Source organism: Doryrhamphus excisus, linkage group LG6 (assembly GCF_037039965.1).
Source record: "Doryrhamphus excisus strain RoL-2023G ecotype Guam linkage group LG6, RoL_Dexc_Guam_v1.1, whole genome shotgun sequence".
NCBI classification, from domain to species: domain Eukaryota; kingdom Metazoa; phylum Chordata; class Actinopteri; order Syngnathiformes; family Syngnathidae; genus Doryrhamphus; species Doryrhamphus excisus.
This window is the reverse complement of record NC_136362.1, coordinates 17,165,063-17,183,271: the sequence shown is the minus strand read 5'-3', so window position 1 is coordinate 17,183,271 and position 18,209 is coordinate 17,165,063. Positions and strand designations below refer to the sequence as shown.

Below are 18,209 nucleotides of genomic sequence, written 5' to 3'. Positions count from 1 at the left end.
ACCATTACAAGCTTTCAGACTAATTGTACGACATGTCAGGACCATGACTTCCTTACATCTGTGCCCAAATGGCTTTTGGTGACAACGAGATCCCTCCTGTGTAGGAGGTTACGTAAGATAAGATCCAATTCAATATCCTGTCCCTTTTTTCCCCCTCTACAAACAGGAAGATAGAAGCTCTTGTAAAGAGCAGCTGATCGCGTTATGTCAGGCCGACTTGTTGGAGGAACGCCTACGCTGCACACTTGTGCCCACACAAACACACATTTAGTTCAAATGAATTAGGCCATGCTGCACTGTTGATTTTGGATGTGGAAACAAGCTCTAGCTATAAGACCCCAATAACCACACAGTGTGTAGGGCCATATGAAATCAATTATATTTTTCCCCTAAATCAGTTTTATTTTTTATATTATTAATTATATTAATTATTATTTATTTTTTTTACCTTTTACACTTATTTTATCAGAATCAGAAAAGGTTTATTGCCAGGTATGATCAAACACATACTAGGAATTTGTTTTGGTATAGTAGGTGCAGACACATCTATTAAAGAATGAAAAATACAAGATATACAGAATAACAGTGTAAATATATGTACACGGTCTGTTTTTTGTTTGTTATTCCGGAAGTGCAGTCTGATTGTTTTTCCTAAAAGTCCAAACTGGGCGTTAATGTAACGCATATAGTGAAATATCATATCAGGATACTGTGTGCATGCATTTTGGGTTAGTGAATAAAATGTCCACTAATTAAATACAATTCTTACATTTATTAATGCAATATATTATTGGACAATTTTGCAGAGTAAACTAGGCAATGGAATCTCGGCATCTGGACATTTTGTAATGCCCTGTTTGTGATGAAAAAAGATGTCACCTATGCAATTCCAATGGCATTATTAATGTAAGATATTTTTATGACACCCTTATTTTGTTTACACAATGAGACAAGAAACTGCATTCTTAAGGCCAGAAGTGTGTTGTGTGTGTTGAGAATGTCTGTTGGAAGTTGAGAGATGATGATGAACATGCCTCTAGTCTTTTTTTTTTTCACTCAGAACCTGTACGACATCAGCAGGCATTGCTTCAATTCAAGCAATAAAACAACACACAGTATGCTCTGCTAAACTGAACTAACCCTGTAAGAAAGGAGTTACCGAGGTTTTTTTTCCTTTTCTTTTTTCCCCAATCTCCCCAGTGTTTGGGATAAGATTCCACCACTATTGAGTGCTCCGCCTGGGAAAGACGCACGTGTGTGTGTCACATTGTGGATGGGCAAAATTCTAAATTCCTTTCAAGTGTATTAAAGCCCTGATTACAGCTGTTTGAAGTGGCTAATCAGGTGAAGAAATACAACTTGTTGTGAACAGCGAGCCTGATAATTAAGCCTCACAAGATGAATTGGAATAAATGCCAAATACTAATCCATAATCCCTCCCTGTTTCACTACAGCTTTGATGACCTCAACGTCTGGCGGCCACTAACCTCTCAAACCTCTGCATGGACAGTGCCAGGGCTTTATTGAGCTCCTCGATGATGCGGCTGGGAGCGTGCAAGCTGCCGTACTGCAGCTGGAGGGGGTGGCCGTGGTTCTGATGAAGAGCAGCAAGCTGTGAGGGCAACAGGGTGCTGTGGTGGCTTGGCATGACCTGGCTGGGGGCACACTTTTGGGAGAGCACACTAAGGGCGTTGGGTGACGGAGACGGGGAAGTGGAGCAGTCCAGTCCCCCTGCAGGCATGCAAATCATGACTTTCTTGGGAGGGAGCGGCGGAGAGTGCTTTGTCCCGGGCATGCAGAGCAAATTCATTGGCTGGCAAGAATCTAGAAAAGGAAAAAAATAAATAAATTAGGTTTTTTTTTTTTTTTTTTACTCACACAAGCTTGTGTTTGCTCAGACAAACTAGTGGAGCTCAGACACAGAGTGATGGAATTAGGTCAGCCTAATACCACTTTGTGCTGACTGACAGATTGACAATGACAGTCCATCTGACCTCACCACAGGAGAATCTAATCAAACTACCATAATACTGCACACGCGTCAGGTGGGGTCATAAAGCAGAAACCTGTCGAAAATACTCAAAAGTCAATCAAGGAGGCGTCTATTCGGAGTAGGCCTCCTTTGTGTAAATGCGTATATCTGGCAAACTATTTTGTTTTACAAAAGGTGTCATACGGTATGTTGTCATATTTTGGTGCTGGGTTTGGGCTCTTTATTACCAAGTTGGAAAAGTGCCATGTGCCATGTAGCGATGCTATGCTTCACAGTTTACCAGTACATGTTAGAATGTACGTTTCCCTCAGTGAACCACAGCTCCCCAGTGCCGGCAGCACTCATGCAGCCCTGGCCCTTGGCACTACCACCACAATGCTTTTTTTTCAGTGGTCGCATATGAGAGACAACAGCAAAGTGTATGTTGTTCAATATCAGTTAACTAATGAAGAATATGTCAAAGTGAACCATGTTCGGACTAGTTTGGCTTAAAAGACAGACAAAACCATCAGACTTACAATTTGATATTATAAACAATACTATAATGTATATACACACCAGTGTACCAGTGCATTTGGTGTGCATTTGTAAGCTCACCCTCAAGTTCCAACTGACCTGAGCTATGGTTTGGGATCCGCGAAAAAGGCTTGGGAGGGAGAGCAGGAGGCTGCTTATGATACATTGGCGGCTTAGCAGCTTGGTTATCCTGAAGGTCACCTGGATAGGTGACAGACTTCTTGGGGCCCCTGATCATGGACTGCTTGGGTAAAGGCTCCTGAGTGCAGACACCGCCATCCACCGAAGATCGGAACTCAACAGTTGCTGAGCAGAGAGCACAAACAGACAAGATTTGCCATAATGTCAGCCTACTGTATGGCTGTATGTGTTACGACAGTAGCAAGAGGGGTTCAAAGCCCCTCATTATTAATATGGGACAATTTTTAACAATGAACACAGACATTAGACATTACACATAGTTAAAGTTAATTAAAATCCAGCAGTCCATCTTAAGGGATTTCTTTTGAAAACATTTTGTCTCCACTACTGTATAGATCAATTTCTGCAGATAACAAGTCTCTGGAGACACACAAGTTGTCTACTAGTTGTGTATTTTCATTTTGGGAATGGAGTTAGAGGTGCTGAGTCTCATCCCAGAAACTTCACACTCAGCAGCAAAGTAAATGCTGAAGGTTGCGACCGGGCCGAAAACCACATTGCACCTCCTCTACCTGAGGTTAGCCCAAGGCAGGGGTCTCAAACTCAATTTACTTGGGGGCCACTGGAGCTAGGGTCTGGGCGAAACTGGGCCGCATCAGGTTTTCCAAAAAAAAACACATTTATTAAAAACAGAAAAATTAATAAACTTTGCTTTGTTTTCGATTTTCTACAAGAAATAAAACATTCCACTGTTCTCAAATATCTTTTTATTTTTCCACACAAAATAAGATGAAAAATAAATAAACAAATCCAGAATAAAGAAAATCAATCAATCAGTAATAAATACATAAATATAATAATAATAATAATAAAACGGCAAATAATAAAAACTTAAGAAACCACATATAGTTGGTGGGTAGACAAATTATTTTTTTCAGATTAAAATTAACAAAGCATTATTAGAGCCCTGTAGACATGACAAAACACGACTATAGTCACATTTATACTCTTTTTATTTACAACATATTGCGCAACTGCAGGGTCTTGAGACACATGCTAACTCGCAAACTAGAGAGCTAGCGACCTAAACGGTAGCCTTCAAGTTATTTCCTTTAAACTTAAATAGCCAAAAACTTACCACTTCCACACGCATAGGGAGGATAACTATTAACAGTTATTTAACCTTTAACATGAACATTAATCAAACGTAATAATTTTTTCTGGGTACATGATACCATACAGCATCCATATCAAACTTGCGCGGGCCGCACTAACATTAAACTTTCATATCAAGGCGGGGGCCTCAAACTAGCGTCCTGTGGGCCACGTGTTTGACGCCCCTGGCCTAAGGGGTTGTAAACTTCTCTTCAGGACCCTAGAATAGACTTTTCTAAAGAGTCTCTAGTTGGAACACACCCTCTGGTCACCCTTGTTAAAAAGGGGGACTACCACCCCGGTCTGCCAATCCAGAGGTGCTGTTCCCTACTTCCATGTAATTGTCAAGGGATGTGTCAGCCGAGACAGTCCGTCAGCATCCGGAGCCTTGAGGAACACTGGGTGAAGCTTGTTCAACCCTGGATCTTTGCCACAGGAGTGTTTAGACTACCCCAGATACCTCAGCCACGGTGGTGCAACTGTCCGTGTCCTCAGACTCTGCTTCCTCTATGGAAGGTATTCCAGTGAGGTTGAGAAGGGCTTCAAAGTCTATCCACCATGCGACTATATCCTCAGTTGAGGTCAGCAGTTGAGTCTCCATTTCTGAGGAATGGATGGTTTGCCAGAACCTCTTTGAGGCCGGTGGAAAATCATTCTCCACAGCCTCACCGAACCCCTCAAACATCAAAGTTTTTGCCTTGACCACCGCTGAAGCTGCATGCTGCTTGGCCCCTGCTTCAGGAGCCCCACAAGCCACCCATGCTAAATAAGACTCCTTCTTCAGCTTTGATTTTGGTATCCACCATCTGGTTCAGGGTGCTACAACTGGCACTGACCACCTTGTGGCCTCAGCTATGGAGGCACGGAATACGGCCCCCCGAGCTTGTGCAGTTCAGGTCGAGATATTGAGGTCAAGATATGCCGACTAGACATAATCAGACTCACTTCAGTGTGGCATTGATTTTCCTTTGCACTTCTGTTATGGGGCAGTAATGGATATATGAATACTAAACATGTAACGTCATACTTTCTTATTTACTCTTACATCAAATACTAACTTTCATTATTGTCCCCATCTTTGTGATTGGTTTAAATGTAAGGCAGTACTTAGTCTTGCGTGTGGTATAAGTGTCAAATATGAATATGGTTCCCCCTATTGCGTGACACAGTTGCTGAAAGTGTCTTCTATTAGCCCTCTATTAATGTATGATTCTATTTTTGTATCATACTTTTTTGGCTCAACTGTCTTACTGAGGAACTTCACAAAAAAAGAACTATGAAAAAATAATGTGTTCCCATAATGTGTTCCCATCAGCTCCTTTTCCAAAGTCAATACTTCCAACTTTGTCATGTCCTGAAACATCCTGCTGGTGAATTTTACACACGCTCAGCTTTGAATAAGAGCTGTCCGACGCACATCCAGTCAACATTAAAGCGTTTTTGAAGTCCAACTGTAATCCAACTGTATTTGTAGAATCAAAGTCATGAGTCTTGAGTACACATCAGAGCAGACTGATTAGTGAAGAGATGAATAACTGAAAGACCACATATTCCCTTCTTGTTTCATCTTACAGATGCAGGAAAAACTTTTTTCCCAATCCCCAACCACCCCCACTCCCATAGATTGTATTGGTTATGAGGCAGCTCACCTTTTTCAAATATCTCCTTCAGCACTCCTCTCTTGATCAGTTCATCTCGACTCTGTCGCACAGACATCTTTCTCTCCAGGGCTGCACGAGTAAGGAAGGAAAGAAAAATGCAGTTAATCTAAACAGCAAAGTATACTGTAGATCAGGGGTCTCAAACACACGGCCCGCGGGCCAAATGTGGCCCGCAGGACACTAGTTTGAGGCCCCCGCCTTGATATGAAAGTTTAATGTTAGTGCGGCCCGCGCAAGTTTGATATGGATGCTGTATGGTATCATGTACCCAGAAAAAATTATTACGTTTGAGTAATGTTCATGTTAAAGGTTAAATAACTGTTAATAGTTATCCTCCCTATCCGTGTGGAAGTGGTAAGTTTTTGGCTATTTAAGTTTAAAGGAAATAACTTGAAGGCTACCGTTTAGGTCGCTAGCTCTCCAGTTTGCGTGTTAGCATGTGTCTCAAGACCCTGCAGTTGTGTAATATGTTGAAAATTTAAAAAGTATAAATGTGACTATAGTCGTGTTTTGTCATGTCTACAGGGCTCTAATAATGCTTTGTTCATTTTAATCTGAAAAAAATAATTGGTCTACCCACCAACTATATGTGGTTTCTTACGTTTTTATTATTTGCCGTTTTATTATTATTATTATATTTATTTATTTATTACTGATTGATTGATTTTCTTTATTCTTGATTCATTTATTTTTCATCTTATTTTGTGTAGAAAAATAAAAAGTAAGATATTTGAGAACAGTGGAATGTTTTATCAGAGCTTTTCTTGTAGAAAATCGAAACCAAAGCAAAGTTTATTCATTTTTCTGTTTTTAATAAATGCGTTTTTTTTTTAAACCTGATGCAGCCCAGTCTCACCCAGACCCTAGCTCCAATGGCCCCCAAGTAAATTGAGTTTGAGACCCCTGCTGTAGATGGAAATTTAATTTAGTCAATTACACCAAAATTAACACAAAATGCAGTGTTAAATGAAATTTTTTATTATTAAGGGAGAAAAAAATCCAAACCTACATGGCGCTGTGTGGCCCCCTTAACAAAGGGGGCCGCACACCGCTGTTTAGCCATGTCTCTTTAAAAAATATGAAAAGTCTAACTGTGGGTGATGAGTGGAGTTGTAACGCGTCTATTTAATGTACTGAGGACCACACATTAGGGAAGAAAATGCTCGGTAAGGAGAGTCTGTGGGGTGCTAACTTGAGCTTAGCTCATATTCCTCTGTGCCTCCCTCGCCTTTGTTTACATTCTTAACTCCGCTTGCAAGCACTTCCGCCCGGCTGGGTGGTGTGTGTAGACTCCGGTACTCTGGAGATCTCAGGGATGAGTCAATGGTGTTGGGAAATCCAACTTCCAAAAGCTTGTCGAGTGTAAAATGTAAAAACCAAACCAATATGAGCAAAATAACTACAAATCTGGAAGATGTGTACCCACCACCATCTTGCGTAAGTATAGAGTCGCTGTTAAACACAAACACCATGTTCAATTCATTAACACAAATGTGGTCAGAATGATATAATCTTGATCGCATGACATTTTCATATGATTCAACTGTAAGACTGATAGTCGAATCAGACTCCTCCTCGTCAAATATTCAGAGAAACACAGGTATGGTTTCATGTTTTTCTACAAAAGATCGGAATATCGAAGGCCTATGCTGTCAGTATTGGCGAAAATCAGAATCGGCAGGTCAGGCTTCCTAAAGATCGGTTATCAGTCAAAACATCTTTAAATCGGTGCACAAATTCTGGATTGTGTTAATATATGAAAATTGAGCAAACTGGGACTCATCACGTAATCAAATTTTAAAAACAGGGCCTTAATTAACAGAGGCGCTCCAAGCACAAAGCAGAAAGAACTATTCCAACAATACTTTATTGTACTGCATTATACACCAAATGGCCCGTAGCTACTGTGTGCTTCTATTTTTAGCCTTCAAACGTGGAGGCACTTAACATCCATCCCCTATTGGAAGGAGTGAACTGAAGGCTGCTAAGAAATCAAATTCCTTGTTTAAAAAAAATGTAGCCCTACATAGAAACCAATTAAGAATGTGTAATGAGAATGAGCCTGGTTGAGAACCCATGTGTGCTTTAGATATGATCGAGCGGCTCGGTTTTTGTGAATACATCCTGGCTGTGTATTCATGAAGGTTGACCCCTAATGGCAATACTCTGACCTCTCTACTCTGAGATTCCTGAATCTCCCACCTATCTAGTCTCTGGGTGCGGGGTCTAAAAAAGAAAATGGCTGCAAAACAATAGCATAAACAGCTACCGGTAGGCAACATCCTGTTGTAGCTTTTATTAAATTGACTCCAGATGTTTTCCTTTCAATTACTTAAAAGATGATTAAGGAGTTAGTACATACTGTTTTCAAGTCCATCTACTGCCATCTTGTGGACATAACGGAAGAAACTACATCAGGAGGTTGCCTACAGCCACATCTACAAATGTTTTATGTCCTGGATATAATTCAAGCCTACTTTGGCTATGTGTGTTTTGTAGACCATGCGTCTACATCTAATAAGATTATCTGGTTAATTCAATAGAATTACTTTGTGTATTTATGGTATTTTCAATTGGGTTTATGTCTGTGCTCTGTCAAAATCTAACATTTTCTTCATATTAAGCCATTTTTGTTGATGATTTAGATCAGTGGTCCCCAAACTAAGGCCCGGGGGCCGGACACGGCCCACTTCCACATTTGACCCGGCCCCTTGAACAATAAAGCATGTACATTTTTCTGTCATAGAACTGGAAATGGTAACCTATTGTGAGCAACGTGACTACAACCTAAACAAACAAACGACCCTGACCCTGGCCCCCCTTCAGAGGAGGGAAAAGTCATGTGGCCCTCACTGGAAAAAGTTTGGGGACCCCTGATTTAGATGTATACTTGGGATCATTGTGATGCTGAAAAGGTCCCACATGCTTTTGTGACACACTTTTGAAGCATGTGTTTGTTTTGTACAGCAGCACCTATGGAAAGCCCCGTTTACTATACTACTCCAATTACAAAACAGTAGTGTAAAGAGTTGGAAAAAAAAGGTTGACGCCAGATGGCCAACGACAATAAATTCAGGGATTAGGCTTTGCTTTCACCCAATATGAAAATTAATAATTACTCAAAACTGTATGACATAATGACTATGTGACAGGATGTGCACAGTTATGCAACCCCATTAAGTCAAAAGCCTTAATGATGATATGTCTTTGAGATGCGATACATCTGCATTCGAGCAATGAGTCAAGACATAATCCACACAAAAATAGATGCATCAGGAGAGTGCCACAGTTGCAAGCAGTTTCATCAGAAAAGTCCAAGGAGGCGACAAAAGGACAGTGCAGATAATTGCAAAAAAAAAAAAAAAAAAAACTGAAATTGGTCTTGTTATTGAGTCTCATTCCACCAAATGACTAATGTAACTAGTGTAAGTCCTTACAACATGTCCATCAGTACCAAAGATGTCTGCAAGTAGAATTGTGTTAATCAGAAAATGCCTTAAAATAAAGTCCTATTTTTGGACACCCCCCTTTCGGTGGTGGGGCCCAAGTGGTGTCAGACGGATGCTGCAGCCACTCAATCTGTACCGAGATGAGAAGATTAGACGCTCATCAGAGACTGGGCTCAGGGCATATTAAATCAAACTGGCATATCTGAGCGCAGCCTGTATTGATCTGAGAATGTTACACTTACAGAGACACTATATTCCACTGCGAAGTGACCCAGATATTCAGAGCAGATCCTAGCAAAGCCCTGCGGCTCAAAGCAGAGGGTTTTTGGGGTTTTTTTTTTTTTTTTTGGTTTCTGAGGCAATTCTCTAAGCTCGCACGTCACAAAAAGAAGCATTTAAAAACTTTCATGGAGCATTATCAATGAGAAATTTGACTGTTAAATGTAAAAAAAAAAACATTACAACGACACTTGGACATTTTATAGCCGTCAATTGCTTACTCTAAACATCAAGAGGTGCCTCAGATGGTACTACAAGGATGTTTTACAGTTGAAGGCAGATGCTTAATATTCACAATAAAAATCATGAAGTTAAAGTAAAATAAATGACATGGGGCGTATAAATGGTTGTGGTAAAATTAAAAAGGTCAGTATAAGCATGGAGAGGCCTCCATTCATCTCAGTGTTGGGAAGATTGCATGCAGCACAGGGGCGTGTGGCAATTTCCATTTTAGCACCAATCAATCTGGGTTCAAAGGTCGACTCAAGTCAATACAGCTTTCTAGATGAGATCAGCAGGATTTACCTCATCTCAATACAGGTTACATCACTGGAATACATTATTTTAATAACTAGGGCAAAATAGTGAAATAAATGAAAAATAAATTTAAATTAAGAATTTTTTGGTTTATGATTTTTGTATTTTGCTATAGCTAGAAAAAAAATGACAATGTGTATATTTTTTCCATTCCAAATGCTTATGTCTTCCAAAACGGTGGACTTATTGTTTTCTCCTGATTACTAAATGGAATTAATTTTCTCAATGAACTGCAGGTCTTCAGTGCTGGGAACAGCCTAAAGACAATCACACTGCCACCACCATACTTGACCGTAGGCAAGACATAATTGTCTTGTGACTCAATAATGGCTGAGTGTAGAATTGTTTTTAGTGGATACTAAATCTATAATTCTATACAAGCTGTACACTGACTAAAGCATATGCATGTTTCATTTCTACAGTATAGTACTGTTCCCTTAACATGCGAGTGACTGAAATGGGAATACCAAATATGGTATTCACTTTTGTAAGATACTGAGATGGTAAATGGGTTAGTTCAGGGGCCTCCTAGCTCGCCAACTGATTTTGAGTAGCTCACCAAAAGGGTCAAAGAATATTTGCTTCAACTCTCAGTACTTCCTAGCCTTTACTCACAAAATGTGATGGAACTGTAATTTCACATTTGTGCTCGCTTTGGTACAACATAACAGACACGGCCCACTGACCTAATTCCATTCTAATTCCATTTAATTTCTTCAATCGCGATATTTTTGCTCTTTTACTTGTCTAACATCTGGCTTCATTAGCTGTTTCAACTTATCAAGATGATTGAATGTATCTCGCTGAATAATATGTGACAGTCTGTGCCCGAGACTGTTTGAAAGATGCACATTAATTCAATTCTTTGTTAAAGAAAAACAACATTTCACTCAAATGGTCACTTCTGTTAATTGTGCATCACGGTCCTAATCAAAACAATAGTTGCAAGTGAATTGTTTGAAGAGCGCAGCATTGTGCGAACACAACAAAAGGCTTTTTTTTGGTTCCATGGTGGATTAACATTGTGAGAGAAAAGGCCTTTATGCTGCCCACGGGAAGATGTTGCAATCTAAGGCAAAGTAGCACAGAAATATACAGACAAAAGACCAAAAGTAGGCATTGACAAGCGGTCAATGTCTTCTAGCCAATTATTATTATTAGGTTATGCTTGATGCATGTACATGCCTTGCGAAAATGAGACGCGCGGAATCAGGCAGCTGCAACTTTTGTAGCATTAAGAGTCAGTGCGTCATGTCCCTGTTGTTAGGCCATATTTTCTCCAGGCAATAGGGGGCAGTGTAGGGTGTCTATATCATGCATTGTCACAAGTCTGTGTTTGATAAAGGATGATGACCAGCACAGAATTAGTAGGGCATTTTTACTTCCTCTTGAATGACTACTTTTCCCTTTAGCGCCCCTTTCTTGCTTTAAGATATCGACCATATTTTTTTACTGCGTCCTTGTCTCTTCCAAAAGAATTATTGACAATCTGTTGATCGCGGTGATGTTTTTGAGAAAAATAATAAATATGTCTGTATTTTTGAAACTCTGCCACCAGCAGTTCTTGCTCGTCTGCAATGTTTTTCCCGCATAAATTTCCTAGGTGTATGGTACGAAAATAATTGGGTCACCTTTCGCTTTAGTTGCCAAGTCCTGCCCTTGCTAAGATGTTTTGTCTGATGGAGGTATTTTTTCATCAAATCTTGCTCAAATTTTAAAGACATGCCCTCTCTGACCCCTAAAAATGTGTGCCAAATTTCGTGGCGATTGGGCTAAACACCCTAAAGTTACAGTGTGTGTTTTGTAGTCAGTAGTCACTTTCCCCAAAATGAATTAATTAGTTGCTGTCAGACAACACTGGATGGATGCAGGTTTTGTCAACGTCTCCCATTTTGTGTGTTCAAGAAGACTGTTTATTTACACAATCAGGTACTGAATGACAGAAAAATAAAATAAACCTTGCAGGCCCTATTTTCTTATTCATTACTCTATTTGATCACATGTAAGACACCTGCAGGGAGTCTAACTAAACTAGAGCGTTCTATCCTGTGGAGACAAGATTCAGGTCTGTTTGTCTCTTTCTTCCTGAGGAGATGCAGTTTGACAAAGAGCCTCTCTCTCTCTCCTGTCAACCGTGCTGACAGTTGGGATGATGCGTCAGCTCGGACAAATTACATACAGGCAGCCACATCTGACTTGAGAGCGTGTCCTTCACTCGTCCGTCATATTAACTGGACCGTAAGATGGAAAGAAAGTTCAAAGGAGGCTTCAAACGCCAATCAATTCACCAATCCGGAGTACAACTTAATGTAGACATTCTATTAAATGCGTTTTTACTGCAGACCAGATCAGACAAGTATTAATACTTAGGCCTAAACTTAGTGGTCATGATTTGATTGCCAATTAGAAAAATTCTGGAAAAAATCTGCACCCCATTAGCCTGAATTTTTGTAAATGGGAAAGAACCCATTAGATTACAGCGCTAATTCATAAAAAGGCTGAATTTATTTATTCTTTTCCCTTTGCGAGTCACAATGGAACAGTTTCACACTACCCCAAATTGTTCAATCTACCATTTATTAGGATTTGTGTTATTAAACTAGATTTGTTGTCTTTTAATCACAAAACAGGGATCCCCCGTTTATCGTGGTTAATTCGTACTGTGATAAGTTATCCATCCATTTTCTATACCGCTCATCCTCACTAAGGTCGACAATTAGACTATCACCGCTGTCTTCGGGTGAGAGGCGGGGTACACCCTGGACTGGTCGCCAGCCAATCACAGGGCACACATAGACAAACAACCATTCACACTCACATTCATACCTATGGACAATTTGGAGTGGCCAATTAACCTAGCATGTTTTTGGAATGTGGGAGGAAACCGGAGTACCCGGAGAAAACCCACGCATGCACGGGGAGAACATGCAAACTCCACAAAGAGATGGCCGAATGGGGAATCTTCTAGTTTTGTGGCCTGCTTGCTAACTAAATGAAAATCCTTAATTTAGAAAAAAAAACAAGTTAGGTAAATTAGCTATATATGCACATTTTGACTAATAATATTCCATATTCAACCACAAAATGTGATTTATGAAATCATATATTTTTGAAAAACATGAGGCCACAAAATTCAAACCACTATGTGTCGAAGGATGACTTTACATCATGTTACTTCTGGAGTTGACAAGGGGTTAGTAGGGGTTGTGTGTCTTTTAAATGTTTGAAAGTCAGATTTTCTGGCATTTGTTTAACATAGTAAGAAAAAATATCTTGTTTGTCAACAAGTTTGATTTTTTTTTTCTTCTGCTAGCAAATAACACAGGTTGATTTAGGATCAGCAAGTCATCAACTGCATCATTCTGGTCAGAGTGTTTTTTTTGTAATACTCAAAAGCAAAAATTAAAGTAAAACATACCGGCTGAAGTCTGCTTGAACTTGTCACTCTTATTTTTCCTCCATTTCCAGGGCTTGAGGAGGCGTCCCAAAGTAGCCAGCCTGCTCCGACAACGGATGGGGGGAGAAACCAAGGATTCGGCTCGCATCCCGGCAAGCCTTTCGACTTCCTCAGCTGTGAAGCAAGACGAGAAACAGGGATGATAAGTGGGTAAGCAGAGAATGCAGCACTTTCAGCTCACTAAATGAATCTGGGCCAAGTCACCTCCTGAATTCTCAAGTAACTGGATGAGTATGAATAACAAACATTCTTACCAGACAGCCCAAAGGCATATGCTTTGAGTGGAATACTGCAAGTGTTTTACATAAATCTACCAACAAACTAAACAGCACCTCATCAAGAGGTTTGTAACTTTCATCTCGCTGTGTATGATTAGACATTTAAAAGAAAATTATTGCTCATAGCAAAGCGGTAGCATTCCAAGGCTCCAAATCAGCTCCCTGTAGAAAACATGCAAACTACAGTACTCGTAAAAACATTTTAATTTAAGATGTGCAAGCTATTCAATCTTAATTTTACACGTCCACGGGGATGATCACCAACTGGCATTCCATCTAGTTAAAATTTTTGCCCTCCCCAGTTTGTGAACCATATTAGCTTACGGTGTTGAACCTTTTAAACATTTAAAACCTATGCAGTCAACTAGTTATTTTGGCTTCTTGTTATGCTAACTGCTAACTGCCAAGTTAGCAACCAAGATGGCAAGGACCAATCAACTATTTACATTTACATTACATTACATTACCGCCTCAGTAGTCACTGGATTCCCTCAAACAATGCTGACACCAATGATTATTCCCGCATAGAACTTACAGTAACTCATAAAGTCCGGTCTTTGTAAAAACAGTTAAGTATTGTGGCTGCCTTGCTAGCTAACACATGCAGGTTTAGCATTCGCAAGCAACCAAGATGGCAATACTCCACAGGGATGATAACCAACAGACACTCCAAATAGTTTATATCAGGGGTCTCAAACACGCAGCCTGCGGGCCACACTAGGACCTTGATATGAAAGTTTATGAAAAGTTTAATGTTAGTTTTAATGTTAGTACGGCCCACGCAAGTTTGATATGGATGCTGTATGGTATCATGTACCCAGAAAAAATTATTACGTTTGATTAATGTTCATGTTAAAGGTTAAATAACTGTTAATAGTTATCCTCCCTCTCCGTGTGGAAGTGGTAAGTTTTTGGCTATTTAGGTTTAAAGGAAATAACTTGAAGGCTACCGTTAAGGTCGCTAGCTCTCTAGTTTGCGAGTTAGCATGTGTCTCAAGACGCTGCAGTTGCGCAATATGTTGTAAATAAAAAGAGTATAAATGTGACTATAGTCGTGTTTTGTCATGTCTACAGGGCTCTAATAATACTTTGTTCATTTTAATCTGAAAAAAATAATTTGTCTACCCACCAACTATATGTGGTTTCTTAAGTTTTTATTATTTGCTGTTATTATTATTATTATTATATTTATTTATTACTGATTGATTTTCTTTATTCTTGATTTGTTTATTTATTTTTCATCTTATTTTGTGCAAAAAAATAAAAATTAAGATACTTGAGAACAGTGCAATGTTTTATCAGAGCTTTTATTGTAGAAAATCGGAACCAAAGCACTGAAAAAGTTTGTATATTTTTCTGTTTTTAATAAATGCGTTTTGTTTTTTTTGGAAAACCTGATGCGGGCCAGCCTTGCCCAGACCCTAGCTCCAGTGGCCCCCAGGTAAATTGAGTTTGAGACCCCTGGTTTATATATTTATCACTTGTTACTAAATTGCCCTCAAAACTTATTTTAGTGAGACATAATAAACAGTACAGCTTGATATTTTGGATTCTATCTATGCTACCAGCTAGAGAAGGTTACATTAACATTAACAGTCAAGATGGCAGAGCCCAGAAACACTAGAAAATAGCTTTTAAATAAATTATCCTCAGTTTTGATGATGGCATTCCAAACTACAATTTTAAGAAATCCTTATAATTGCTTAGAATGAAAAAAACATTGTTTTAGCTTTGCACTAAACTTTCACAGTCACATCTGGACACCATCCATCCATCTTCTACGGTTTATCTGAGATCGGGTCACAGCTGCAGCCGCCCAAGAAGGGAATCACAGACTTCGCTCTCCCTGGCCACTTCATCCAGCTCCTCCTGGTGGATAAGACAGTCTCTCCAATGTGTCCTGGGTCTTTCCAGAGGGCCCCTACCGGTCAGACGTGCCACCTCTCAATGTGGAGGAGCAGCGGTTATACTCCAGTTCCTCCCAGATGACAGTACTTCACAACTTATCATGAAGGGAGAGCCCAGCCACCCTACGGACTAAACCGATTTCGACCACTTGTACCCACAATCTTTCAGTCACCGCCCAAAGTTCAGGACCACCAGCCCGGTCTGCCAATCCAGATGCACTTTCTCCAATGTCCATGTTTTGTTGCAGAGTCATTTCAACCAAGACACACCCACAGCAACCAGGGCCTTAAGGAAATCCACACAGATCTCATGCACCCCTGGGGCCCTGTCACTAAGGAGCGTTTTGACAACTCAATGTCTGTGTGCCTTGGAAAACCGAATCCCCCAAGGAAGTAAGTTCCAGTACTGCCTAGGGGCGGATCTTCTGAACTCCTGTTCACAAACAACAGTTAGGACCCGTCCCCCACCCAAAGATGGAAGCAAACTACACCCTTGTTCACCAGGTTAAACTCCAAGTGCGTAACATCTTTCCAAGGACACCACATCACTCGACATGATCACCCCTGACATCAGGCGCTGGCTTGTTTAAATTATGTCACAATGGCTCCCATGATGTTTGCCAACGCAAACCTATCACTTTGCTGGCCCAACAGTCTCCACCCTGAGGTGCTGGGAAAGACGGTGATGACAAAGTGTATGACAGTAAGCGATGGAGATCAGGCTCACGGATCATTACTTGACTGGTCTGTTGCCTTACGGCTAACATTGGAAGAAAAATCCTGTCACATTGCTTGATAAATAGCGCCGGCGTGCTCAGCAGGAATTCAAACGACTTCATTAAACAAAACGGTAAAGACAGGATCCAACCAGCTCCATCGCTTCAATCAATAAACACTGGGGGTGCAAATAAAATCAGATTGCATCAAGACCAGTTCATTATGTAACCAGACAACAATGTTAGTTGGATAAAGCATCACTGTATATCATAGCAATCCCCAGATACCACAGCATTATCCTCTTGGGGGTGTTAGCACAATCAAATCTTACAACAATAACAAAAATGCTATACTATGTGGCAACAATGCCATGGCATCTGTCACATCAACTTAAAAAGGTTTTTAAAAAATTAAGAAAATAAAAATAAGAGCAACAGTCACAAACAAGCAACAAGACTTTGCTCTTAGAGTTCCATATTGTTGAGAAATGCGGAAATTATTATGCTGGGTTTCTAAAAAGCTACATAAATATGAAATTTGTATTGCTACAAAACGTACAATACAAAATCATTGAAAAATGTTTAAGAATTACAAAATACTATATGATAAAATCAGCAAAAATACATCAAGTTACGGTAAAAATACAGAATAAGTTAAAAAATTAGGTAGCAAAAATCAGGGCACTCGTCACGGACAAGCCATACATTTTAGCTCTTGAGTTCCATACTGAATAGAAATGTTAATAGGAAAATACTTTAATACATCTAATAAAATGAAAAAAATTATGATAAAAAAACAATCTATAAAATCTCATTAAAATATTTAACCATTCAAGACTAGCCAAAAATTATCAATCTGTGAGTTTTTAAAATAAAGCATTATCAAAACATAAAATATATCTACTCTCATTAAAATATTTAACCATTCTAGACTAGCCACAACTCATCATTCTGTGAGTTTTTAAAATAAAGCATTATCAAAAAATAAAATATATCTACTCATTAAAATATTTAACCATTCTAGACTAGCCAAAAACTATCAATCTGTGAGTTTTTAAAATAAAGCATTATCAAAAAATAAAATATATCTACTTGAAGTAATGACCAATCAAAATGCATATTTAAAAAGATACTCAAATGGATCCATGGATCAAATTAAGACATTTTTTGCATCCAACGATGGCTGACAGAGTCAGAAGCATGCAGGCGTCAAACATAAGAGAAATAGCCTTGTGATACAATATACATATATACAATATATATACAATATATAATTGCTTTTTAATTGAACCCAACTGGTGTCAGAGCACACATGCACAAACACACTCACCCCAACCCAAAAGACTGAATGTGAATGAGGTGATGTGTCCTGTATGTAGGCGCTGCTGACCACAGTGGGTGCACTGCACACACACCAGCAGCCCACTCACCGTCCTGCGTGTCGTTCCCTCGGCTGCAGTTGCTGCAAATGTGCTTAATCTCCTTGCCGATGTGACAGTGGATGGCGAAGGGCGTGTTGTTGTTGTTGTTGTAGTGCGCGTTCCCTCCGTGGGAGCCCTTCTTGCTGCCCAGAGACATGATTTTGGCCAAGCTGAAAGCGTTCTTTTTGGGTTTCTCCACGGCCACGGGAGAGGGGGCGTGCACGCAGCCCATGGTGGAGGAAGCGAGCCAGGTGCCGTGCATGATTGTGGGTGAGGGGTCCACGTCGGGGTAGTGCGCCGTCTTGAACATGCTTGGATAAAAGGGCCAAGAATCCGTCGACTCGCCTGTGACTTATCATTCGATCCACGCTGACCTTTCCCCTGAGATTTTAACGTGGAGAACAGGCTCGAATGCAAAAAAAATACAAAATTAAAGTCACCGAAAAAAGGAATCCATGCTTGAAGGAGCGCGTTGGCAGTGACGAGCTCTCCCAATTGCGGAGCTGCAGTCTGCAGTCTATTGTGGCTAATCCACCATCAGGAGCTGAGCAGCGCCGCTCTCTGATTGGCTGAGCTGTGCAAGCCTCTAATAGCAGCACGGGCTTATTATGCACGGTCATGTGACCCGAGTCAATGCTACAGTTTATGATTCATACACTTGGCCACATTTCAGGAGTTACGGTGCATTTTTCATGCGTT

The 18,209-nt window shown here is 40.1% G+C and overlaps 1 protein-coding gene across 2 annotated transcripts in view; it reads right to left on the bottom strand.

Annotated features, from left to right (window-relative positions):
- The window catches only part of LOC131125085 (phosphatase and actin regulator 1-like), a 41,049-nt gene that overhangs the window by 13,677 nt on the left and 9,163 nt on the right, over positions 1–18,209 (bottom strand). The window contains exons 1-5 of one of the 2 annotated variants that reach the window (XM_058066242.2): positions 17,520–18,071; positions 13,150–13,302; positions 5,455–5,535; positions 2,609–2,815; positions 1,488–1,824 (exon numbers count right to left, since the gene is read on the bottom strand). In XM_058066242.2, the coding sequence (XP_057922225.2) occupies positions 1,488–1,824; positions 2,609–2,815; positions 5,455–5,535; positions 13,150–13,302; positions 17,520–17,820 (1,079 nt within the window). In that variant the 5' untranslated portion in view covers positions 17,821–18,071. Of the gene's footprint in view, positions 1–1,487; positions 1,825–2,608; positions 2,816–5,454; positions 5,536–13,149; positions 13,303–17,519; positions 18,072–18,209 lie in introns of those variants that run through there. The other variant, XM_058066243.2, reaches the window with a different exon arrangement.